Here is a 25577-nt window from a genome sequence, read left to right on the forward strand (position 1 = left end):
AACTACTAGACCCCCACTCCCCTCCCAGAGCTGGGGATAGAACCCAGGAGTCCTGGCTCCCAGAGGAGTTGGGGAACATTAATCTTCCAACCTAGTGAGGCATTTCCATCTCTGACCCCATTTTCAAAGCCTCTGAGTCTTCCCAGAGACAGTGCAGCAGCACAGAGCCCTGCCCCCCACGCAGCCCTGTCCAGCTCTGGCCACGCGCCTTGCTGTGAATGGGGGTGCAGATTCTGGTCTCAGTCACACCAGTTGAATCCAGAGTCAAGTCTGAGTCTGCTGATTGCACTGGGGCAACTGGGGAGCTGCTCTGAGGGACCAATGCAGCAACGCTGCCAGAGTCTGCAGAGAGCCTGAGCCTTCAGACTTGCTCCCCCTCCCCCCGAGGCCGGTAAGAGACGTGTAATTCGAGCAGCAGCTGCTGCCTGTCCCGGCTCCAGTTACCCTCACAACCTTTGCTGTTTGGCCATGTCAGCGCCCACAGGGGAACAGGCTGGGGGCAGGGATGGGGGAAGAATCGTGCTGGGGGTGGTCAGAGTGGGGCCTGTGACCCTCAGCTCTGCAGGGTTGGGGGGGCTCCCCACAGCTGGCTCCCCACAGCTGTTTCTCTTTCTCTCTCTCTCTCTCTCTCTCACACACACACACACACACACACACAGATGGCATCAAACTCCAGACCCTCTTGGTGCCGGGGGTCTCTGAAGCAGACGGGTTGCCCCCACCCCGGCTGCTGCAGCTGGGACCACAGCCCCGTGGGCCAGGTGCTGAAGAGAATGACAGACAGCTGGATGTGGGGGGTGGGGAGGAGGAAGGTAAGCACTGAGTAAAAGGAAACTGAGACCCAGAGCTGTGAAGGGGCTGATCACACCGAGACCTGGGGCACAGCAGGGAATAGAACCAAGGCTCCTTTCCCCCAGTCCCCCACTCCCCTCCCAGATCTGGTGGAAGAACCCAGGAGTCCTGGCTTCTGAGATGCACCCATGTCTGACTTTGAACCAGGGTGACTGGTTTAAAGGAGCCAGTCTCCCCCTTCCCTGAAATGGGGACGGTTCTCATACTCTCACGCCTTATGCTGGGGGCCTCAGCTGACCTGGTCTGCTCCCTGCCCACACCCCCCCGGGGTGGGGGTGGGGGTGGTGATCTGAGGCTGCTCCAGGTCTCAAGGACAGGGAATCCCAGCAAGGGGGGAGGGGAGAGTCGTGAACGACAAGAGGGGATTCCCTGACATGGGGGAGAGGGAATGGCACTAGGAGGAGCAGGCTCCATGGGACACAATGAGGGTCCATCCTGCATGTGACTGTGCTGGAGGGAGGGGTGGGGCCAGGGCACTTTGAGGTTGGGGATGGAGGAGCTGGGTGCACTGGGGTGGGTGCATAGGGGGAACTGGGTGAATAGGGGGGCTGGGTGAATCAGGGAGCTGGGAGAATTGGGCGCTGGGTGTATGGGGCAGCTGAGTTTGTTGGGAGCTGGGTGCATGGGGAAGCTGGGTGTGTTAGGGGCTGGGTGGATTGGGGAGCAGGATGCGTGGGGGGCTGGGTGCATTGGGGAGATGTATTGAGGTGGGGGAGCTGGTTGTGTTGGGGGGGACCTGGGTCCATTGGGGCAGTGTAATGAGGTGGGGGGCTGGGTACCTTGGGGGCTCAGTGGATCAGGAAGACTGGGGGCATTGGGGGATGGGTGGATGGGGGAGCTGGGTGGGTGCATTGTGGGAGCTGGGTGTGTTGGGGCAGTGTATTGAGCTGGTGGGGAGCTGGGTGCATTGTGGGATGGGTGGTTTGGAGGGAGATGGGTGCATTGGGGGCTGGGTGGATCAGGGGAGCTGGGGGCATTGGGGGATGGGGGAGCTGGGTGGATGGGGGAACTGTATGCATTGGGGGCCTGGTGCATGGGGAGTTGGGTACATTCGGGGCTGGGTGGACTGGGGAGCTCTTGGTGTTTGGGGATGGATGCGTGCAGGGAGCTGTTTGCGTTGGAGTGGTGTATTGAGATGGGGGGCTGGGTACATAGGGGAGCTGGGTGTGTTGGGGGCTGGGTGTATGGGGAAGTTGGGTGCATTCGGGGCTGGGTGGATCGGGGGAGCTCTGTGTATTGTGGGATGGGTGGGTGCAGGGAGCTGGGTGTGTTGGGTCGATGTATTGAGTGGGGGGCTGGGTGCATGGGGGCTGGGTGTATAGGAGGAGCTCTGTGTGTTGGGGGCTGGAGGCATGGGGGAGCTGGGTGCGTGGGGGGCTGTGTGGATCAGGGGAGCTGGGTGCGTTGGGGGCTGGGGAGATTGGAGGGGGCTGGGTGTATGGGGGGCTGGGTGAATTGGAGGGAGCTGGGGGCATTGGGGGCGTATTGAGGTGGCCGGGGAGCTGGGAGCTCTAATCCCCCATCCTCGCTGCGTCTGAGGAGAGGCCGCGTATGGTGCAGAGGAGGCTGCATTGTGTGCCACCCCCCCATGTCAGTGTCAGTGGTGAGTTCACACCCATGGAAGGGGCCGGTAGTGCCTTGGGGGAGCATGTCGGTGACACTAGTGCAAGCGCTGTCCCCTGGCACACGGGTGTGTGCAGGGGCTGCTCAGGGACCTTGCCCCCCTTATCTGTCTTGAAGGAGCTGTGGGGCTGGGCCACGCTCTGTTACCCTATAAGGGACCCGCTGGGCTCCGTGCGCTGAAAATAAACAGCCCGGCCGGGGGAGGGGGAGCAGCTGCTGCCCCCGGATTAGGGATCCTAGCGCAGAGATTTCCACCACCCCAGCCCTGGCCGCAGCTGCCAGCGCCACACCGGGGAGCAGACCCCAGGCACTGAACCCCCCAGCACCAACCCCCTGTCCCACACCATGGCACTGCCCCCCATGGTACTATTGCTCCATGGCTCCACCCCCACCCCCCACACTCCTGGGGAATGGGCCCAGGGCACCACCCATGCCCCCCTCCCATGCAGCTCTGTCTCCTCCCTGGGGCCCAGCCCTGCCTGCCGGCTGGGACACCGCCCCACGTGGGCCTGCATCCGCTAAGGAGCCAGTTACAGCCCCGTGTCCTGCCTACGGGACGCTGAGCCCCTGCAACCTGCACATGGGACCCTAAACCCACCCCATAGAGTGGGCACTGACCGCTTGTGATCCCCACGGCCGGTACAAGAGGCACTAACTGTGATGATTCTTGGGGTACCAGGACTCTGAGACCCCCTTGGTACCCCTGCCCAGCAGCCACGCAGCTCCTGGCCCCACCAGCCTGACAGCTGCTCCTGCTCTCTCTGGGCTACAGCAACCCTGAGCTCGCCTTGCAGGGTAATGGTAGGTGCCCCCCAGTTCCCGCGTCGCTTTGCATTGCTCCCCTGTGCCATGCAGCCTCCCACTGGCTGCTCGTAGCCATCCCAGAGCCTCTGCCCCACAGGAGCCATGGGCCCCAGCGTTCCCGCAAACCAGGTGCTCTTGGAACAAATCATATGCAAGTTTATGGGAATGATGAGAAGTGATGGGAACACCTGGTTACAACCCAGAGCAAAGCTCCACCTATCTCTGTAGCACTCCGGTCTAGCTAACAGCAGGGTTCCCTGCCACGCCCAAGGCCCAGGAGCCAGATGTTCATGGAAGCCCCCTCCAGGGGTTCCCTCAATGACTGTGCACCGAGGGCCTCTGCTACCCTGAGACTCGATTGTCTTTGCTCCCCACCAGAGCGCTCTCCGGAGGGCTGGGCCACCTCCCACTGGCTGTGCTCAGCGGCACTGGTCTTTGCTGGTTTTCCAGCAACTGGGCTGGGCTGTGGCCAGGGCAAACTAGAATCCGGCATTACCTGGCTAATGAGGGTCGGGGGTCAGTGACCGCTTCACCGCTGGGACACCCCCGCCCCCGGTGGCTGAGTCGCACCCCGAGCCCCGCACGCACACTGGTTGTTGGCTCTGTGGGGCACATGGCGCACAAGGATTGTGACTCTTGACAAGTCAGGCGCCTCCTACAGATGCCTCTCATGTTCCTCCTTCTGGCAAAACGGCCAGTATGGCGTGTTTGGAGCAGTGAGTTTGTCAGGTCTGCAGTGAGAGCTGGTTGCAAAGACCAGCAGACCCTTTGGCAAGAAGCCTCTGGTGCACACTAACCCCGCCCCATGTCCCACATGTGGGGTGCCAGCCTCAACCCAGGGCACATCCGTGGGCCAGGGGTGCTGCGTTCCAGACCCAGTGAGGGGCCCAGGGCCCTGTGAGCTGAGCCCCTTCGTGCTCCAGCTCAGGCCCCTGGAGGAGATGAAGTCCCCTCTGTGGTGGGGGTTGGCCGTCTCTGACTCTCCTCCCCCCAACCAACACAGCGCTCCCCCTCCCTCCGAGGCAGAGGGGTTATGAGAAGCCAGCCAGCCAGCCACCCAGAGCCCTGGGCTGCAATTCAGGCCCCCAGTCCCCACCCAGCCTTCTCCCATGGCCAGAAGAAAACCCCAGGAGCCCTTTAGCCTCAAGCTGGCTGGTAGGGTCCTGGGAAGCTGCTTCCCCAGTGACATCCACCCAGCTGCCAAGGATGCAAAATCATCCCCAATTGCCCTGATGCCTGCATGGGTCAAAGAGGTCCAGGAACCTGGGTGTAGCCAGTGGCCATGCCCCCACCCAAGAATGCTGGCTCCATGCCCCATCCCTGCAGTGCTGTCAGCTCTCATCCTGTTTGAGGGTTTCCACTGAGCCCCAGCTTCTGGAATCCTGTGATTGCGGCAGGATCTTGGCGTCCCTAAGTCAGATTCTTGCCCTTTGCAGTCAGTGAGACAGGTTGTGGGGATGCAACCCCACGAAAGCTGCAGAGGCAGCAGGCAAATAAGCAGCCTCCGGCATTTTGCATGGTGAAAAACCTGGTTTTCAAGCTGATCTCAGTTGATGAACACTTGAGGTGGGATGGCGATGGCTGTGCTGACGCCACACCCATTGAGAGGGATGCTCTGAGGCAGTCTGGCCCAGCAGCAAGCACTCACTTGCGTGGGTGTGGGGTGAGTGAGCAGGAGCTTCCCCAGTTGCTCAAACTGTTTATTTGGTTCCAAAACCAACCCAACGTACCGCTGTATTTGTACAGCACCAGGCTCCTGCCCCAGGACTGCAGCTCGAGGGTGCTCCTGTAAGACACATAAACACATACCACGAATTGGAAGCCCACATGAAAAAGCACTCTGGCTTCGTGTCAGCAATTCCTGTTTTCACTAGGGTTACTTTTTCCTGTGAAAAAAATCCATGAGGCAAAAGTCCCATTTTCCCAGCTCCTCTAGGAACTGATGCTTTGGACCAACGTGGCTTTGGGGACTGGATTCTCTGCCGTTCCAGGCATCGCTCACTCTGAACACTCAGCACCGATCATGGGGCTCCCTGCAGGAGGCCTCTGGGCTGGGCCCTTCCTGCCCTAGCAGCCCTGAATCTAGCTGAGCTGCTGGAGGGGGCCACCTGGCTGGTCTTATTTGGGGGTCTGTGGCAAGGTGCGAGGCCCCAAGGAAAGGTCAGACATGCACTAAGGCCTCTCATGAGGCCAGAGTCCCAAATGATGGGCTAACCCTGCCTGCGCCCCACCTCCAGCCCCCCACCCAGGGGCCTTCCCTCCTCCTTCACCCACCCCGTTGAATGTGGCAATCAGTTTTCCAAGGGATCCCTGATGAGGTTGGCTGGTTCTTGCCCCCACCCCCGCCGACCCCCGCAGCTGGCCCTGTCTGTCTCCACAGGGCCAGGTGGCTGCTGGGAACAAGGTCACACAGAGCAGGCTCGGGCAGGGTGCTCTGGGGAGCAAAGCTGGGGCTTCCACAACCCCCGAAATAAGTAAAGTCTCCATACCCCATTCATGTGGGGGAGGGGCAGGAGCAGGCTTCCCCACAGAACTGGACTGAGGGCCCCCCCCAGTGGATCCAGCTGGGGACCAAGGGCTTTGGCTCAGTCTCCCCAGGCAGTACGTCTTGCAGGGGAACCCCAGCAATTTAGTACCAGACCCAAGAGGCATCAGGACCCGTGAGCCCCTGTGCCAGGACATTGCTCCAACCTGGACCTGGGAGCCGGTACTGCCCCACACTGGGTGAAGAGCGGAGCCTATGGGACAAATGCCAGCCCCTCCCATTCCAGCTGCCATCCCTTCCCTGCATCACTGCTCTCCCCTCAGCCCCCACACACCCGCCTCTCCTCAGACCTCTCCGAATCACAGCCCCCACAACCCAGACAACAAGGGCAGCTGCTGTCTGATCTGGGCACAGAAGCCCAATGAGGCAACCACAAGCTCTGCTGATGCCCTTCAACCCCCTACTAGCCCAGTCCTGGACTCCTGCCCACCTCCCCTGATCAGCTGGTGCCCCTCACTCCCGACTCGCAGTCCCTGTCAGCCCAGCCCTGCCCCCCCAGCTCTGCCGGTGCCCCTCACTCCCAACCCACAGCCCCCTGCAAGCCCAGCCCTGCCCCCCCCAGCTCTGCCAGTGCCCCTCCTGACCCCCACTTCTGATCTCCCATCTGCAGCGATTCTGGTTTATTGGCTCTCAGCTCTGTGGTGGTGGGGGGGATGGGGGGGGACACGGACACACCAGCTCCCAGGAGAGGTGAAAAGCTCGGCCCAGGGGCTCTGTAGGAAATCACAGGGACCCTGTAGGAAATCACAGGGACCAGCACCTCCCCCTGGTGGTGGTGGGGGGGATTGGGGGGGGGGACGGACACACCAGCTCCCAGGAGAGGAGGTGAAAAGCTCGGCCCAGGGGCTCTGTAGGAAATCACAGGGACCAGCACCTCCCCCTGGTGGTGGGGGGGGGATGGGGGGGGACGGACACACCAGCTCCCAGGAGAGGAGGTGAAAAGCTCGGCCCAGGGGCTCTGTAGGAAATCACAGGGACCAGCACCTCCCCCTGGTGGTGGTGGGGGAGATGGGGGGGGACGGACACACCAGCTCCCAGGAGGGGAGGTGAAAAGCTCGGCCCAGGGGCTCTGTAGGAAATCACAGGGACCAGCACCTCCCCCTGGTGGCTCGATCAGCTCCCAGCACCCACCTCCCAGGTCAGCCTGGTCCTCCCTGGCCCCGAGTGCTGGGCGGGGGGACTCAGGTCCATTGTACCTGGAGCCAGTGCAGGGACAGAGGGGCTGCAGCTAGGAGCCAGCAGGGGCCTGCCCCCAATGTGAGCTGCGCAGCCCAGGGTGCGGGGGGGGGGGGGGTGTTCTCCTTCACCTCCCCCATGGTAGCGCTAGGGGGCAGGCCCCACTGCGCCAGTCTGGGGCAGGGGTATCCCATGCTGTCCCCACAGGCGTCCCAGCTGTGGCAGGGGGGTCTCCCCACTGAGCTAAGCAACCAGCCCAGCTCTGGCCAGGGGTCAGCGCCACAGATTTGCACTGACCTTGCAGCACCCGCGGCAGGCACCCCCACAGCCAGGCTGCGGTGCCAAGCGGGCGGGACAAGGCCAGGTCTGCGGCCAGGGCAGAGGGGACTGCACACCGTCAGCAGCACCATGGGCTCTGGAGGCCGGGGGGAGGGGAGGACTGAGGGGTTTACCCTCCCCCCTTGCCTGTACTGCCATCATCCCCAGTGTGGCCCCGGCCCCAAAGCAGCTGGGGCTCAGCAGGTGTCTATCCTGTACCCTCATGGTCAGCGTGCTGGGGACTCTGGCCTGGGGGAGAGGTGTTAGCCCTCTCCCTTCCCAGCGCTGGCCCCGCTCCCTGCGGCCTCTGTCCTGGGAGGCACAGGGGAGTATTTATCCCCCAGGATCTCACTCCCATGCTGGATGCAGGAGGTGTCCCTTTAGCCTCTCCATGCCCCCTGTGGCTGCAACTCCCCCAGCAGTGGGGAGGCATTTACTCTTCCATAGTCACCCCACTCCTTTGCCAGCACCGTCCCCAGACCCGGTGGGGGGGGTGCTTCACACTCCCTTGGCGCTGGGGTGGCTGCTCCTGGGGGCGAGGCCAGTGCGGGCTGTGACGTTCCAGCCCCAGGGCACAGAAGAGACGGAGACACTGCCATTGCAGTCAAGCTTTTCTTTCCCTCTTTTTCTTTAAAAGGTGAACGAGGTTCGTACAAACGCCCAAAAAATTAACAAAAAACCAACAAACGGACCCCGGCCAACTAAAAACCAGGCAGGGCGGAGTCAGGGGGCTGGGGTGGGGCAGGGTGAGGGGCTGGGTCAGGGGAAGAGAGTCTAACTACTCCACAGTAGAAAAATAATTTTGAAAGGGGGTGAGGAGGGCGCGCCGTGGGGGGCGAGGGGCACTCTGTGCAGGGTGAGATCGGGCGGGGAGGAGAGAACAGATGGGGGCAGTGCACAGGCTGGGGGACATACGAGGGGACAGACATATATAGTATCTTCTCTTTAATTTACTGGGGGTCCGTAAGGTGCGGCCAGTCGAACGCGGGTGTCAGGGCCTGGCCTGTAGCCCTAGGCTGGCTCCGGGAGGTGTATAAATATGTTGCTTTGGGGTGGGAGGAGGACAGGGCCAGAAGGGGGCTGAACCCCCTGGGGTCAGAGGGAACACTGGGGGATGCATGAGGATACATTCGGAAACTCGATACATTCAGTGACAGCGTGTGGAGCCACAGGGGGAGGGACAGGCCCTCCTGGCCTGGAGAAGACCAGCCCCTTACACCCCTTAGCGCTCTAGAGGCCCTGACCTAGAGGGCTCTCTTGTAGTGTTTCAGTGCCCAGCCCCTCTGCCAGTGGGGGGCGACGTACCTTCCTGCCCCAATGGGCTCTGTACCGCTGAGGCCAACCTTGTGGGGAGGGGAGAGGCTCAATGATCACATGTAAGGTGGGGGGTTGGGAAGCTGGATTCAAGGGGGCTGGCCCCCCTCTCACGAGGTCTGGGGGTGTACAGTGGGGCTGGGGCACCCCTGCCACAGGGCCTGGGGGGAGCTCAGTGGGGCTGCCCCATCCCCAACATGGCTCAGACAAAGGAGTACTGGTTGTTGATGGCCCGGGCATGCCCCGTGTCTCCCTCTGGCTCCTCAGCCTGGAGCTGCAGGAGCCTCCCTGTGGCCCCATCTTCCAGGTCCCCTGTGCTGCCCCCTTCCTCTTCCTCCTGCGGCAGGGAGGGGTTGCCGGGGGCTGGGGCTTCGGGGATGAGCCAGGGGGGCTGCAGGGGCCCCCCCTCTGGAGCTGCGTGCCAGGATGGGGGTTGGGGGGGCAGGCTATGGGAGGTGCTCGGCTCTGTGGAGACAGACAGACAGACAGACAGGGTCAGGTGTTAGCTGATGCACCTGACACTGAAACCCCAGCCCCCACTCCCTGAGCAATAACAGGGTGACAGCCCCCCTTCCTCGCTCCCCCCCTCCCCCAACATCAGGGCCAGGGTCACAGGCTGCCATGGCCCAATGGGCCACCGGGAGGCCAGAAGCACCAGCCTGACAGACCTGGGACCCCTCTCCCCCAGCAGCTGCTGCCCCGCAACATCTGTAACGGCCCCCCGCCCGCAGGAGCTCTGGGGAATGGGGGTGAGCAGCGGCAGCTCACAGACACGCCCCCCCTCCCATCCCCATGGGTGGCATGATGGGCCATGGCGCACACAACAGACACTCACTCCCTCGGGGCCATGCCCCCCGGCGCGGCTCACACTTACAAACAGTCATTCGCGCCGATGGAGACGAGGCCGGGCGAGTCAGGGCTGCGCTGGGTCGGCTCACAGGCGGCGGCTCGGCTGCCCGCCCTGTCCCTGCCTGCAGGGGTTGGGGGCACGAGGGGGGGGAAGACAGAGACGCCCGTCAGATACGGGGACAGACAGACGGACGTGGGGGGGGAAAGACGGGGACAGTCGCCCGGCCTGGGGGGACAGACAAAGCACGGACGGATGGACAGACACAGGACAGGACAACTGCCAGATAGGGCTTGGACGACCCTCTCCCCCAACACATCTGCCCACTTCCCCCCCACCCCCAAGACAGACCCATGCCCGCCTCCCCTCCGAACCATACACACACCGCACCTGCCTCCCTCCCCCCACAAGCCATACATGCACCACCCCCATCCCCAGCCATATGCACGCCGCACCCACCTCCCTCCCCCACCCCCACCTGGACCCACGCACTCCCACCTCCCCCCGAGCCAGACGCGTGAGCCCACCTCCCTCTGCCCCCCCCCCCCAGACACGTGCACCTGCCTCCCTGAGCCAGACATGTGTGGTACCCATCCCCCCCGGACACACGCCGCCCCCCCACCCCTGCTGAGCCAGACCCACGCCCGCCTCCCTCCACACATTCCCCCAGCCCCAGATAGACACATGCCCTCCGCTCCAACCACAGGAGTGTGCTTCCTCACCCAGGCAGCAAGACACATGGGGAACACCCTTCCCCCGACAGACACTCTCCAGACAGCCAGATGGGAACCCCACGGCAGGGAGACGCAGCCACGCAGACAGACAGGCAGACAGACTGCTCCCCTCCCCACCAGATCCCACGGGGGAGCAGGCAGAGAGGGAGCCTCCAGCCACGCCTCCTCCAGCCAGTTATGAATGAGCCTCCGATGGAACTGCAGCTGCTGTGCCCTCCTGGGCGCCCAGCGCCACCCCCGCAGAGCCCTGGGCTGCCGCCTCCGCCTCCCCCCCGCGCAGCAGGGCCCCCCACTCTCACCATGCAGCCGCCGTGAGGCCACCACGTAGCTGACCAGGGTGACGTCACTGGAGCCGCCCGACTCCAGAGGGATGGGGTGCACTCGGAAGTGCTCCAGCATGTCGAAGATGGTCTGGAACCAGAGGTGCTGCACGCGGCACTGCCCGTCCTCGTTCAGTGACAGGCGCAGGTGCTGGCAGGGGGAAGGGAGAAGCGGGTGAGACCATGGCCACAGGCTCTGCAGCCCCAGGGCTCCTGGCCCTTCTCTGGGGATGGGTCCATGGGCTGGGGCGCTCACCTTGGCCTTGCCCTGGAAGTTGAAGGTCAGCACGTACTCCCCCCGCCGGGTCTCACTCTGCCGCACCAGGAAGACACCATGGCTGCTGGGGCCGCCAGCCAGGACCAGCTGGGCAGCCTTCAGCCGGGACAAGGTGCCATGGAACCAGGGGTACTCGGAGAGGGGATGCTCTGGGTCGCCTCCCCCGGGGTCCGGCTCCCCCTGGAACAGGAACGAGCCTGACACAGGAAAGGGGAGTGAAACAGCACATGGGGGGCACGCCTCTGGCATGCCCCCCCCCAACCTGCTCCCCACTTGGACCCTGTCCCCAGGACGCCCCCCCCCACCTTCTCCCCACTCGGCCCCGTCCCCCTCCCCAACCTCCTCCCCACTTGGCCATCATCCCTAGCATGTCCCCCTGACCTGCTCCCCACTCGGCCCCATCCCCGGCACGTCACCCCGACCTCCTCCCCACTTAGCCACCGTCCCTGGCACATCCCCTTGACCTGCTCCCCACTCGGCCACCGTCCCTGGCACATCCCCCTGACCTGCTCCCCACTCGGCCCCATCCCCGGCACGTCCCCCGCAACCTGTTCCCCACTTGACCCTGTCCCGTCCCCCCGATCTCCTCCCCACTTGGCCACCGTCCCCAGCAGGGCCCCCCAGACCCATTCTCCCCTCCCCTGAACACACCCCCACCAGACCCAGTACACGCCCCCAGCATGCCCCTCCTACAGACCCGGTTATCCCCAGCCCCCGAAGCACACCCCCCACCAGAGACCTCCCCCACACCCCTTTCCCAATTACACCTTTGCTTCCCACAAAATCTCTTTTCCAGTCTGGGTCCCGCTCTTGCCACACAGCACCTGGAAACACCCCCATCTCTGGCTACATGGTCCCCCTGAACTCCCCATTCCTCCTCCCCCAGTGCCACCCCCACAGACTCCTCTGCGCCGTACCTGTGGCGTCGGGAGTGTCGGGGAAGGGCGTGTGCAGCAGGCCAGGGGGGTAGGGACCCTGCAGCCGCTCAGCTGCCTCATCGATGGGGACCCGGGGGGGCAGCTCGGGAGGCAGCAGCTCCATGGAGTTGAAGTGGGAAGCAGCGATGGAGACAGAGCTGGGGGAGATGGAAGCTGAGGGGCGCTCAGACAGACCCCCATATGCACCTGGTGGGATAGATACCAGATGAAGTTACCAATCTCCACAGAGCTGGGGGCGCTGGGACAGACCCAGTTTAGGGTTGGCTCATGCTGAGGCCATCCCACGCTGTGTGGCTCATGCTCCCTCCTCAGCAGGTCCAGCTGGTCTGGTTTTCTCTGGAAGCATCCAATTTCTGAATGCAGTGGGATCCAGTGGCAGGCAGTTCCACTGGCCCAGGGCAGCACATTCCCTGGATCCACCACTCCCCATGTACCCATCTCAGTTCCCTCTTCTCTCCAACTGTTATTGTCTACCCTGTCTCCTCTCTATAGTCACTGCCATCCCTGCAAACCCTGCCCCTGAATAAGACACTTTCAGCCCATGGCTGCTTCAAGATCCCCTGGGCCCACAGCTTTGGCTGTGCTGGGGTCACTGCACTCAGCAAAACAGCTGTAAACAAGAGAAGCAGGGGATGGAAGAGGAGTCAGGAGCCAAGTGTGAGGAGGAGGAACCAGGCACAGGGGAGAAGGGAGCTGGATATGGAGAGAGGGACTACGTAGCTAGCGTGGCAGGTGTAGGGGAGAAGACGGCTGAGGGAGTTGGTCTAGAGGAAGGGCTGGGGGGACCAGCTATGGGGTGCTGGTATCCGGGGGGGAAGCAGCTACAGGGCACTGGTACCTGGGGGCAGGGCGGGAAGCAGGGTTTGGGGGCCAGCTATGGGGTGCTGGTATGGCAGGTTGTCACAAAGTGACAATTTTTTGTAATATTTTTATAAAGGCTGTGTGTGCCAGAGTTTCCCTCCAGTGCTGCATTGTCGCTCAGTGGGGAGAACAGGTCGGTGTGCTCTTGCCAGGCTAGGACACAGGTATGAATGTCGCCTAGCTGTCTGGACTCTCAGGTCCCATATCAATGGAGCTCTTCAGAAGACAATGACAAATCCAATACCTAGCAACCAATGACCCAGAGACATACCGACTTCCCTGCTGTGACTCCCTGTGCCCCATGGTCACCACTTTTATATGGTTGTGATATATTTGGTACAAAGTGTGCCTTCTGAGGTGTCATTTGAAAACTCACAATCTGCTGAACATCATTGCCCTGTTGAAACGTGTGTAACAATGCTTCATGTCAAATTATGAGGTTTTACTGTATGATTGTTAGTGAAATAGGTTGTGATTCTGGGTAACCCCCATAAGCCAATTTCTCAGAGACAAAGGCAGGCTGGCACGCCAGCTACGTGCTAAAAGATCATTGCCTGCTTAAGCAGAGATTCACCAGCAGGGGACTTGTAAACAGGAAATTTACAATTGTACGCCATGGAACTGCCTGCCCCCATGACCCAGCAAGGGCTTGTCCAGCACAGAAGGGCTGGGGCATCAAAGGGGGAGAAATGCCACTAGCCACCTCACCTCTCCTCTCCTCCTTACAGCTCTCTGCTCATAACATCAATGAATACCTGAGGGATACTGAACTAAGGGGAGTGGTCCCAGGCTGAAAGGAGAGAGAGCCTGTAAACTGAGAATTGCCTGCAGCATCTGGCGTGGAGAGAATGATGTTTGCTTCAAATCTTATTGAGCTAAGTAAAGTTTAGGAATTAGCTAATGGTTTTATCTTTTTTTTTTTGGTACCCAATTCTGACTGTTATGCCTTTTCCCTTATCACTTAACCGGGTCTTTCTCCAGTTAATAAACTCGGTTTATTATTTTCTCTAAACCAGCTGGTTTGATTGAAGTGTTTAAGAAATCTCTACTTAAGATAACAAAGACTGGTGCATAAACAGGTTTCAGAGTAGCAGCTGTGTTAGTCTGTATCCACAAAAAGAAAAGGAGTATTTGTGGCACCTTAGAGACTCGATTACAGACCTGAAAGTGGCAAGTCTTCAACAACAAAAACTTCAAAAACAGACTCCAAGGAGAGACTGCTGAATTGGAATTAATTTGCAAACTGGATACAATTAACTTAGGCTTGAATAGAGACTGGGAGTGGATGGGTCATTACACAAAGTAAAACTATTTCCCCTTGTTTATTCCCCCGCCCCCATTCTTGTCAACTGCTGGAAATGGTCCACCTTGATCATCACTACAAAAGGTCCCGTCCCCGCACCCAGCTCTCCTGCTGGTAATAGCTCACCTTACCTGATCACTCTCATTACAGTCTGTATGGTAACACCCCTTGTTTCATGTTCTCTGTGTATATAAATCTCCCCACTATTCAGTATTTTCCACTGAATGCATCCAATGAAGTGAGCTGTAGCTCAAGAAGGCTTATGCTCAAATTCATTTGTTAGTCTCTAAGATGCCACAAGTCCTCCTCCTCTTTTGGTGCATAAACGTTACCGTTTGTTGGGATGTCCAACTATCTATGAGCTTGTACTGTCCAGTGGGCTACTGAGCAGTGTAAGACGCACATTTATGGGGGAGCCAGAGCTGGGACAGGGGATATGCGGGTGCCGCCCTGTATCGACTCATGGCTGGCTGGAAGAGCATTCACGTAAGCAGCTGGGATTGGTTTTCCATGCTAGTAGCTGCAGGTCAGCAGGCTGCTCCGACAGTACAGCGGTGTCCAAGGCACCCCAGGCTGGAGAGCTAAGGGGACACAGCAATCCGGTCCAGGGAATGCCAAACCCACCTCTTAGCAGGGGGCTGAGCTGCATTTCCCCAGCTGGAAAACAAAGGACTGAGGGGAGAGGGGGGAAGGGAGGCTAAGTACCCTGACTGCCTCTAGCAGACCACACCCTGGGAGCCTGACAAAGAAGATCAGAAAGACGGGGAGAGAGCCTGACCCAAGGGGTTCCCCACACCCTGGCAGGGCTCTGGGCTGAGCAGAATGGACTGGGCTGTAACCTGCACCCCTCTGCGCGACCCTAAGGGCTCCCCGTGCCTTGCCCAGCTGACTAACACACCTGACTGTGCGCCAGGGTTGAGGGACTGTCCCTGCCATGCTGGGCGAGGGCACCGTCCCGGCAGCGTGGGCACGTCTCTGCCAGGGTCTGGCTCAGCGGGACTCACTGGGCAGAGCTCACGGGGGAAGCAGGAGGCTGCAGCCCAGAGGTCAAGTCTAAGCAGGCGGTGAAGCCACATGGTTTATCCAGGAAGAAGAGAGACCCCAGGGGTCTGGCTCACTGAAGAAGTCCTCCGAGAGACTGTTCCAAAGCTGGGGCCATAGCACCAATCCTGTGGATCTGTGACAGAGCCAGAGAGGGCTGGGAGCATGCCATCCACCTATGGGGTGCTGGTATGGAAGGAGGCAGGGCTCAGGAGGGTACAGGGTAAACAAGTGTTGGGCGGCTGGCTACAGACCTCTGGTAAAGGGGGATGCAGGGCAGGGGGGGCCAGCTATGGGGTGCTGGTTGGTGGGGGAGATGAGGCACGGCTGGGGAGGGCATGGGGTAGAGAGGTTGGGGATTTGGTTATGGGGGAAGATGGCTTAGGGGGTGGTACGGGGAGCTGGCAGGACTGGCACATGAGGGGGGGCAGTGGCAGGGCAGGTCTCTGCTGACACTCACCCTGGGAGAGCTGCTCGCTGCTCTCACTGGGCACCATGGGCAGCTCCCGACTCGGCATGCTCTCCGAGTGGTTGAGACAGGGCAGGTCCGTGCTGTCCGCGTTCTCCCTGCAGGGACACTGGCATGATTCACAGGTAAAGGACACCCCCACCCCCACCCTGGGAGATGCTGCCTGGCTCCCCCTCCTAGGAATGGGAATCTGGACCTTGCACTGAGCGCAGTCCCGGGGCAGGGAGCCAGGGCAATGCAGGGGGCAGAGGAGTTGGCGGCACAGGGGGGTCCCACAGCAAGGCGAAGGGGACCTGGAGCCCTGGTGCCATGAGGGGGAGATGTCAGAGCTGGGGTCGGGGCCGGACACTGGCTCACTCACCCCAGGCTCATGCAGTCCTGGATGTCGGCCAGCCACGACCTCATCTGCAGCGAATCGACCGTCTCCAGGATGTACTCAAGAGAGTTCTCCATCTGCCAGGTACACCGGGTCAGCACCAGTGCACCAGGCACCCCTTTCCCTGCCCCTCGTGGTGCTCCTCTCTCCACCCTTCCAGCATCCGAATCCCCCAGCCCCATGGCACCCCTCTTCTGCCACTCCAGCCTCAGATGCTCCCACCCCACTCCTCCCCTCCCCAACCAGTATGGCACCCCCAAGACATCTCCCAAACTGCCCCTGTATATGCCTGTGGGGCCACCCCCAACCTCCTTACACCCCTCCCCCACAGAACATCTCCACAGCCTGGCCCCACAGCTGGGGCTTCCTGCTCAGACCCTCATCACTGGGGGATGGTCCCCTGCGACCCCACTGCGGGGGCGGGCGGGCACAGCCCTCAGACGGCTCCACCTGCTCCGCCCCAGCCCTGTGCCTAACTCACAACAGCAGCAGCTGTGCAAAGAAGGGGTGTGCGCTGATTCTCTCCCCCCCACACCTGTGAGCAATTCCCCCCCACAGTCCCTCCCAGTCCCCCGCACCCACCTTTAAGACAAAGGTGTTTTCCTTGTCAGGCATCTCCAGCGGTGTGGTGGTGCGCACGTCTGTCACAGCTGAGCAGAGGATGCTGACCCGGGCCTTGGTGGACTGAGGGCAGGTGAGAGACAGCGAGGTGAGATGGGACCCACAATCAACCCAGCCCTGGGCCAGGCCATTCGTCCCCTCCCCACACAGGGCTGCGACAGGCCAAGTGCGATGGGACGGGGGTCATTACTGATCTGTTACACTGAGGGTGCAGCCCAGGGAAGGGACTTTGCCAAGACTGCACAGCCAGATCAGGAACCCAGGAGTCCAACCTGACTCTCCTACCCCCACTCTACCCCAGTGGTTCTCAAACAGGGGTGTGTGTACCTCTGGGGATACACAGAGATCTTCCAGGGGCACATCAACTCATCTAGACATTCGCCTAGTTTTACAACAGGCTACATAAAAAGCACTAGCGAAGTCAGTACAAACTAGGGGTGTCAATTAATTGCACTTAATTCAAGCAATTAATGCAAAATAAATTAATTAAAACAATTAATTGTGATTAATCACAGTTTTAATTGCATTGTTAAAGAATAACAGATTATTATTAATAAACGAATATTTATTATACATATTTTGGATATTTTTCTACCTTTTCAAATAAATTGATTTCAATTACAACACAGAACACAAAGTGTGCACTGCTCACTTTATATATTTTAGTACAAATATTTGCACTGTAAAAAACCAAAGAGTATTTTTAATTCATCTCATACAAGTACTGTAGTGCAATCTCTAACGTGAAAGTGCAACTGACAAATGTAGATTGTTACATAACTGCACTCAAAAACAAAACAAGTTCAATCCTTAAGGGGGCCATTTAGGCATCATGGGGCAAAAATTGGGGATTGGTCCTGCTTGGAGCAGGAGGTTGGACTAGATGACCTCCTGAGGTCCCTTCCAACCCTGATATTCTATGATTCAGAGCCTACAAGTCCACTCAGTCCTACTTCTTGTTCAGCCAATTGCTAAGACAAACAAGTTTGTTTACATTTACAGGAGATAATGCTGCCCTCTTCTTATTTACAGTGTCACCAGACAGCAAGAACAGGCATTCACATGGCACTTTTGTAGCTGGCATTGCAAGGTATTTACGTGCCAGATATGCTAGACGTTCGTATTCCCCTTCATGCTTTGGTCACCATTCCAGAGGACATGGTTCCATACTGACGATGCTCGTTCAAAAAATAATGCATTAATTAAATTTCACTGAATTCCTTGGGGGAGAATTGTATGTCTCCTGCTCTGTGGTTTTACCTGTGTTCTGCCATATACTTAATGTTATAGCAGTCTTGGATGATGACCCAGCACATGTTGTTCATTTTAAGAACACTTTCACTGAAGATGTGACAAAACGCAAAGAAGGTACCAATGTGAGATTTCTAAAGATAGCTGCAGCACTTGATACAAGATTTAAGAACCTGAAGTGCCTTCCAAAATCTTAGAGGGACGAGGCATGGAGCATGCTTTCGGAAGCCTTAAAAGAGCAACACTCCGATTTGGAAACTACAGAACCTGAACTATTCCCCCCCGCCAAAAATCATCCTTCTGTTGGTGGCATCTGACTCAGATGATGAAAATGAACGTGCGTTGGTCTGCACTGCTTTGGATCGTTATCAAGGAGAACCCATCATCAGCATGGAAGCGTGCTCTTTAGAACGGTGGCCGAAGCATGAAGGGGCATACACATGTTTAGCATACATAGCATGTAAATACCTTGCAACACCAGCAACAACAGTGCCATGTGAATGCCTGTTCTCACTTTCACGACATTGTACATAAGAAGTGGGCAAAATTATCTCCCGTAAACGTAAACAAACTTGTTTCTCTTAGCGATTGGCTGAACAAGAAGTAGTGGACTTGTAGGTGCTAAAGTTTTACATTGCTTTATTTTTGAGTGCACTTATGTACCAAAAAACCAAAACAAAACCATTCTACATTTATAAGTCGTCCCTCTGCGATAAAGAGATTGCACAAGACTTGTATGAAGTGAATTAAAAAATACTCTTTTGTTTATCTTTTTTTACAGTACAAATATTTGCAATAAAAATAATATATCAAGTGAACACTATCCATTTTGTATTCTATGTTGTAACTGAAGTCAATGTATTTGAAAATGTAGAAAACATCCCAAGATATTTAAATGGTATTTTATTATTGTTTAGCAGTGCGATTAAAATGGCAATTAGTCATGATTAATTTTTAAACTCACAATTAATTGCAATTTTAAAAATCATTTGACAGCCCTAGTACAAACTAAAATTTCATACACCCAATTATGTGTTTATACTGCTCTATGCACTATACACTGAAATGTAAGTACAATATTTATATTCCAACTGATTTATTTTATAATTACATTGTAAAAATGAGAAAATCAGCCATTGTCCAGTACTAGTGTGCTGGGGGACACTTGTATTTTTATGTCTGATTTTGGAACCCGGTAGTTTTTACGAGAGATAAAACTTGGGGTACACAAGACAAATCAGACTCCTGAAAGGGGTACAGTAGTCTGGAAAGGTTAAGAGCCACTGCTGTACCTTGTTAAACCCCCACTCTCCTCCCAAAGCCAGGCAAGGTACCCAGAAGCCCTGACTACAGAACACCTTTCATTCCACCTTGTCTCTCACAGCACGCACAGCTCTAGCAATGGTCCTCAATCCTGAACCGCAGCTCTCTGCCACCCCAGACCTGAGGGTCTTCCCCCTGCAGGCAATCCTTACCAGCAGCCCCCCATGAGGAATCCCATCAGGTGGGTGGCTGCCCCCCAGGATGGGGCACAACTCCCACTGCCCCCTCACCTTGGGGGGGATGTAGAACTCCAGCAGGTAGCCCTCGCCCTCTCCCTTGCCTGCCTTCCGCAGCAGCAGCCGGCATTTCTGCCATCGGGCCCGGCTGCCACCCCCCCCTCCGCTGTCATCGGCCACAATATAATTGAGCAGCCCCTCCCGGCGCACACTGGACAGTTCCACTTTGGGGGCAGGCGCCTTGCTGAGCCGCAGCCTCTCAAACTTGTGTGTCCAGCGCTCGGTGGGCAAGGAGTCCGCTGCCCCACCCCCTGAGGAGTTGGAATTGGTGTTGGCCCCGCCAGCCTCCTCCTCAGTGGGGGACTCAGCTGAGCTCTTCCATTGCAGAATGCCTCGCATGCTGCCCCGCACGCTGCGGCTGACGTTGCGCAGGGAGAAACGCTTTTTGAGCTTAGGCTTTGTGCTGGCAGTCGCGGCAGAGGCGGAGACGTCCTCGGAGCTACGAGACTGGCTGCTGGACAGCCCCGAGGCCAGGCCGGGCTGCGGCTCCACTGGAGAGGCCACCGAGGAGTCGCTGCAGGTCTCTGAGAGGTCACGGGTGGAGGAGGAGGAAGCGCCCCCAGGGCAATGGTGGGCTCCAGTGAAGGGAGCGATGTCGCAGCGGGGGGGTGAGTCGCCGGCACAGGCCCGGCTCACCTCGGCCTCAAAGTGCTCCACGAAGTGCTCCGCGAAGCGGCGGGAGAAGGCAGCCTCGGCCCCCGGTGCTGCAAACTGGGGGTTCTCGCTCAGGAAGGCGCGGAAGCGCCGTGCAAAGTCCAAGGCGGCTGCCCGGGCATGGGCCTCGCAGAAATCCCGCCAGCCGGGCGAGGGCAGCGGTGCCGCCGCCTCCACCACCCCCGGTGGCGCCACGCTGCCGTTCATGCTGCTGCCGCTGTCCAGGAGACAGGAGCCCCAGGAGGGGCTGGGCGCCAGGATCCTGACCACCAGGAGGCTGCTGCTGCTGCTGCTACTGTCGTGCTCACCTGGGAGAGTGGGGGAGACAGAGAGTGAGAAGACAAGCAGGGAAGAAACCCAGGGAATGCAGCACTGTGGGGTGAACCCAGAGGCCAGGGGAGCAGAGCTCCAGACGGGACTTTGGGGGTGTGCCAGGAAGCGCTGGGTAAAGGGGGCACAGCTCCAGAGAGAGAGAGAGAAGAAATAGCACCAGGACACACCACATGGCCAGGAAACTGAGCAAAGGTGACAGAAGATCCTCTGGGGGTGGAACTCTAGGGTGGGAAGAGGGCCCAGCGCAGAGACCTTGAGATGGGGGATGGGAAGGGGCTGGGGAGAGCCCCTAGAGATACCCTGGGGAGCATAGTGCTGGGCTATGGGAGTACGTGGGAGGGCACTGTACCCAGACCACTGCACCAAGGGGGCATGAACCCCAGGAGGGGAAGATGGGCTGGGGGATTCCCCTGGGAAGAAGGTGCAATGAAAGGAGAAGCCAAGGGCAAGGAGGTGCCTAGGGGAGTTGGTGGGGAGATGCCCAGGTGGCAAGAGGGAGAAGGTGGCCACAGGGTGTAATACTGGAGAGTATTGGGAGGCACAGCGCCATGGGAAGGAAAAGGGCTGTGGAGAGGGGTAGAATCATTCTGTCTCCACCTTTCCCCTTATGCCGAGGTTTAGCCTCCCTCTCAGCACACCTCAGTTGCCCCAAATCTCCTTCCTTCAAGCTCCTGCCCCAGCCAGGCCCCCACCCCCAAACCTCCCTCCTCTGGGCTCATGCCCCAGCCAGGCCCCCAGCTCCAGAGTTTTTCCTGGAAATTGAAATTAGGTGAGGGCGTTTGAATTTACAGGGGAGTGAGGGCTGACGAGAGGTGAGACCATGCAGGTGAAGGTGGGTTGTATGGCACCACAGTAAAAACTGAAAATGTTTCACAACTATTTTATTTATCATGATACAAATTAAAGTTGGCTACTCAAGCCTACTATGAAGCATGACTTCTACATCCTTCTTGGTTTCGTCTTGTAACTTTGCACAACTCTGTTAATGAGCTTCTCAAATGCACTGCGTTCACTTTCGGTGGCTTCTCATGTGTCCGGTACTTCCAGTCCTTCAGGATATGTTCATGATCATGCAGAAGGCGACTCCTTTCAGAACACAAAATTCTATTCAATGAGGAAAAAGAACACTCAACTGTAGCTGTTGAGACTGGGAGTAGCAAGAGATGTATTCCTACTTTTTTCATCCCAGGAAACATAGCACAAATATTGGGTCGAACCACTAGTGATGATAAAGAAAAAGCTAAAGTCAAATTTTTGTTCGTTCATCGTATGATATTCCACTCTGTGTTCAAATTCTCTACTCTGTCATGATCACATGGCAGCCCCATTGCTGGTAGTGTCTCACTTCACTCAACGGTCGGTGTTTTATAAGACAGGCATCTGTAAAAGCTACATGGAGGTTGAGTAGAATCCAGAAGTTGCTGTTGCAGATTTGTAAGAATCAAGTCTGTGTACTTTTTCAGCTGTCTTAACAAACATTTCTTATATTGAATCCTTAAGTGAAGAAGACAAGTGCCTTCATTAGTCAACTTCTGGACGGAAGTCTTTGCTTCTTCCAGTACATTTTGAATGGCTCTCTTTTTGATTGATCCAAGTGTAGCATCTAGTGCTGGATGAAGATTTACTACTGTTGCAACAGATGCCTGGATGGCATTGTTTAATGACCCAAGTGGTTTCAACAGTAGACTTACAAGACAGAAAATGATGATAGTCTTCTGTAAACTTAGTAGCAAAAGTTGTCCACCAGCCTCACTACTTAGATCTGTCCCACCTCGGTAGATACTTTCCAAAGCCAGTAACAATGGTTGCAGTAATTTTAAGACAACAGCCAAGGATCGCTCATGAGAAAGCCAGCGGGTTTTCCCAGGTTGGACTAATTTTAACTTCAGTCCCATTGTATCGTCTGTATTTTTTCCAAGACATTTAGTCCTTTTGGACTCTTGCTGAAAAAAAAAAAAAGAGTATACTAAAGACATTAAATTGATGGCTTTTTAAAATCTTTTGAAGATTCTGCAGCTCATACTAGTGCTAGTCGGAAAAGATGATCTCTGCAGCATGTCTAGGAGAGATTAGGGTTATACTTCTCTCTGAGCAAAGCTTGTACTCTGCTATGCCTTCCAGAGAAGTTTGCAGCTCCATCAAATGCCCAAGCAGCCATCTCCTTGGGGTTCAATTTACAAGCAATTAACTCTTCTGCGATGTGGGTTGTCAGAGACACAGCTGATGTGTCCTCTATAACCTGAACATCTAAAAATGCATTTATTGGCCTACTACTGACATGAAGATAATCACAATGACTTAATACTTCATGCCCACATGCATCGGTTCATTCACCAGCCATCAATCCACATTTTCTGAAAGCAGTGAGAGTTCTTCACTTTTTCAGCTGCTCAACCTTTCACTGCTCCATCACATGCATCTAACCAGTTAGTTGAGTTTCTTGCAGAAAGATAGCAAACATTTGCTGGTCTTGTTCGGAACCAGTGTCCAACTTCAAGATTAACAACAGAAAGTGAACTTAACATTGGTCTCCTGTTTGCAGGGTGTGGTATCTCTTGCTTAAATAGAAAGTATGATTGTTGCGACAGCCACATTTGTTCTCAAAACTGTGTTGCGTCTCCAGCATTCTTAAAAGCCTCATTAAGTTCTTCTAAAATTGGCTTTGATAGTGACTGGCTTACAAGGCTTTCTGCACGTCGATGCAGTCCAGAGGCTTGGTGTTTTGCAGCCTTTTCATGTAGATTGTCAGCACTGGCTTTGCTGATCGGTTTGGCAAACCAAGCTCCTCCACTTTTAGTATAAAAATCCACGGTATGCTCACATCTTGAATAGTGCGTGCAGTTCTGGTCGCCCCATGTCAAAAAAGATATCTTGGAATTGGAAAAGGTACAGAGAAGAACTGAAATAATTAGGGGTATGGAATAGATTCCATATGAGGAGAGATTAATAAGACTGGGACTTTTCAGCTTGGAAAAGAGATGACAAAGTGGATATGATAGAGGTCTAATCTTGACTGGTGTGGAGAAAGTGAACAAGAAAATGTTATTTACTCCTTCACATAACACAAGACCTAGGGGTCACCCAATTACATTAATAGGCATCAGGTTTAAAAACAAACAAACAAGGAAGTATTTCTTCACACAACGCACAGTCAACCTTTCAAACTCTTCGCCAGAGGATGATGTGAAGGTCAAAACGATAACGGGGTTCAAAAAAGAACTAGATAAGTTCCTAGAGAACAAGTCAATCAATGGCTATTAGCCAGGATGGGCAGGAATGCAACACCATGCTCTGAGTGTCCCCAGTCTATGCATGCCAGAAGCTGGGAGTGGATGACAGGGGATGGATCACTGGATGATTACTTGTTCAGTTCATTCCCTCTGGGGCACCTGACATCGGTGACTGTCAGAAGACAAAAAGAAAAGGAGTACTTGTGGCACCTTAGAGACTAACCAATTTATTTGAGCATGAGCTTTCGTGAGCTACAGCTCACTTCATCGGATGCATACCGTGGAAACTGCAGCAGACTTTATATACACACAGAGAATATGAAACAATACCTCCTCCCACCCCACTGTCCTGCTGGTAATAGCTTATCTAAAGTGATCATCAGGTGGGCTGTTACTCTGAAACCTGTCAGAAGACAGGATACTGGGCTAGATGGACAATTGGTCTGACCCAGTATGACCGTTCTTATGTAAAAACTAATTATAACATAACAATACAAATGTTTAGGACTGAAACTCTCCAATATAGTAATCTCTCGAGATAGCAACAATGAGAGATAATTACCCTGGCAAATAATGCACTTTAAAAATCTTGGCCTACTAGGAAATGTATATTTATATTCGTTTCCCAGTCACAAATCTAGCATTTGGGAGCAAAGTCACTAAAACGTAGTTCAACAAACAAATGTTCCTTTAATGTACCCCTCCCTTCACCACACCCCATTCATAGCTGTTGTCCTTGGTCAGTGGAGACCCAGAGTTCAGAGGTGCTTTCGTGTGAGTTCACCTCCCACCCTGCGAGGAGGTGAGAACGCACCGTGCTCGTTCCTCCAGCCACTGCCAATGGCCCTGTGCCTTCACCTTCTGCTGCCACCTGCCACTGTGACCTCTGCAAATCGGTCTCTTGAGGTTCCGCAGCTCTCAGTGGGGAACCTCACTGCTAGTGCAGGCTGGGCACGGTCTTCCACAGAAATGTTGTCCTGCAGCAAGTCTAAGCCCTTAGGCCTGATTATCAGTGACTTCAGCTCTAGTGGTCACTTAAAAGAACAAAAGACTACAGAGCCTAATCTGCTCTATTCTTAAACCAGGGAGACGGACAGGTCAAATGGCGCCTGTGACTCTTAGGCAGAATTGACACCACCAAGCAAAACACCTGTCCCCCATCCTTTCTCTACACTGGGATCCGGCATCCAAACCCCCTGCTTACCGACTGCAGTTCAGTTGATGGTGAGCAATGCTTAATTTTTAATGAACCAGGTGCTGGGGTTCCAACAATTAAGTGCCAGGGCTCCAGCAAGTTTTTTACATTAATCATTGATGTGGCAAGCCCAGAGGTCCTGAGGCTATGAACTGCCAAGTCTAGAGGTGCCAGGGCTCAGCCCTGGCACAAAATTAAGCACTGAGGGTAACCCCCTCAATCAGGACAGGCTAAGCACAGTTCTGCTGCCCTTTACTCCTGCAGTAACAAAATTTAATGACTCCTGCATTCAATACTAAAGTGATTTGTAACCCAACACCAGACAAACTGGACCACTCGGGCAGCACAGCTCTGTCTGCTGGATACCTAGGCAGGGTGTGTTCATGTAAATACAATTTGGGCCTGAAGTCTTTTCCTCTCACCAGCTCATCACCAGCTGTCGGAGAGGAGCTCGCTCACACCTCGCTTACAAATCACAATTGAAAATTCTTAGGCTGGCCAACGGTGCGCCAGCACTGCCGTAGCAAACCGCCGCCAGGGGAGGGAGCTGCTCTTTATCCCCACCCGTCCGGCTGTCGCCCCGCGCGCGGCTGTCCCCATTTCAAGCCAAGGCGCCAGGCGGGGACGGATCGGGCCGCGCGGCGCGGCGCGGAGGGCGCGGAGGGCGCTGAGCGCGCGGGGGGGAGGGGGTGTCTCTGTCCAGCTCCAGCCGCACCAAGCCGGGGGGAGTGCGGGGCGTGGCCTAACGGGAGCCCGGGCGGGGCTGCGGGGGCGGGGCCGATTCTCACCATCCCGCCCGGCGGCTCCGGCTCCGGCTCCTCCCGGGTCTCGGCAACGGCAGCTTCCCAGTCAGTCTCCGTTACAGCCAAGAGGGGACAGGGCCTGGTATCGTCACTTCCGCTTCCGGGAGCTCCGTCCCTTCGTCGCACGCCTAGG

The 25577-nt window shown here is 56.5% G+C and overlaps 1 protein-coding gene across 3 annotated transcripts; it reads right to left on the reverse strand.

The window, feature by feature from the left end:
- Positions 1-3440: 3440 nt before the first annotated feature.
- SH2B1 (SH2B adaptor protein 1) lies at positions 3441-25567 on the reverse strand. Of its 3 annotated transcripts, none has more exons than XM_075129087.1 (10): positions 25430-25567; positions 19224-20191; positions 16381-16482; positions 15784-15875; positions 15414-15520; positions 11728-11934; positions 10790-11007; positions 10513-10684; positions 9507-9603; positions 3441-5065 (listed from the first exon to the last, which is right to left on the reverse strand). In XM_075129087.1, exons 2-10 carry the CDS (start codon positions 20088-20090, stop codon positions 4924-4926), a joined length of 2004 nt encoding a protein of 667 aa, XP_074985188.1. In that variant the 5' UTR covers positions 20091-20191; positions 25430-25567; the 3' UTR covers positions 3441-4923. The 3 variants fall into 3 exon arrangements, with proteins under 3 accessions (XP_074985188.1, XP_048711384.1, XP_074985189.1); XM_075129088.1 differs by lacking the exon at positions 3441-5065 and adding an exon at positions 8982-9097 and having other exon boundaries at positions 25430-25566; XM_048855427.2 differs by lacking the exons at positions 3441-5065; positions 9507-9603 and adding an exon at positions 7917-9097.
- Positions 25568-25577: the final 10 nt, after the last annotated feature.

This window comes from Caretta caretta, chromosome 6 (assembly GCF_965140235.1).
Source record: "Caretta caretta isolate rCarCar2 chromosome 6, rCarCar1.hap1, whole genome shotgun sequence".
NCBI classification, from domain to species: Eukaryota; Metazoa; Chordata; order Testudines; family Cheloniidae; genus Caretta; species Caretta caretta.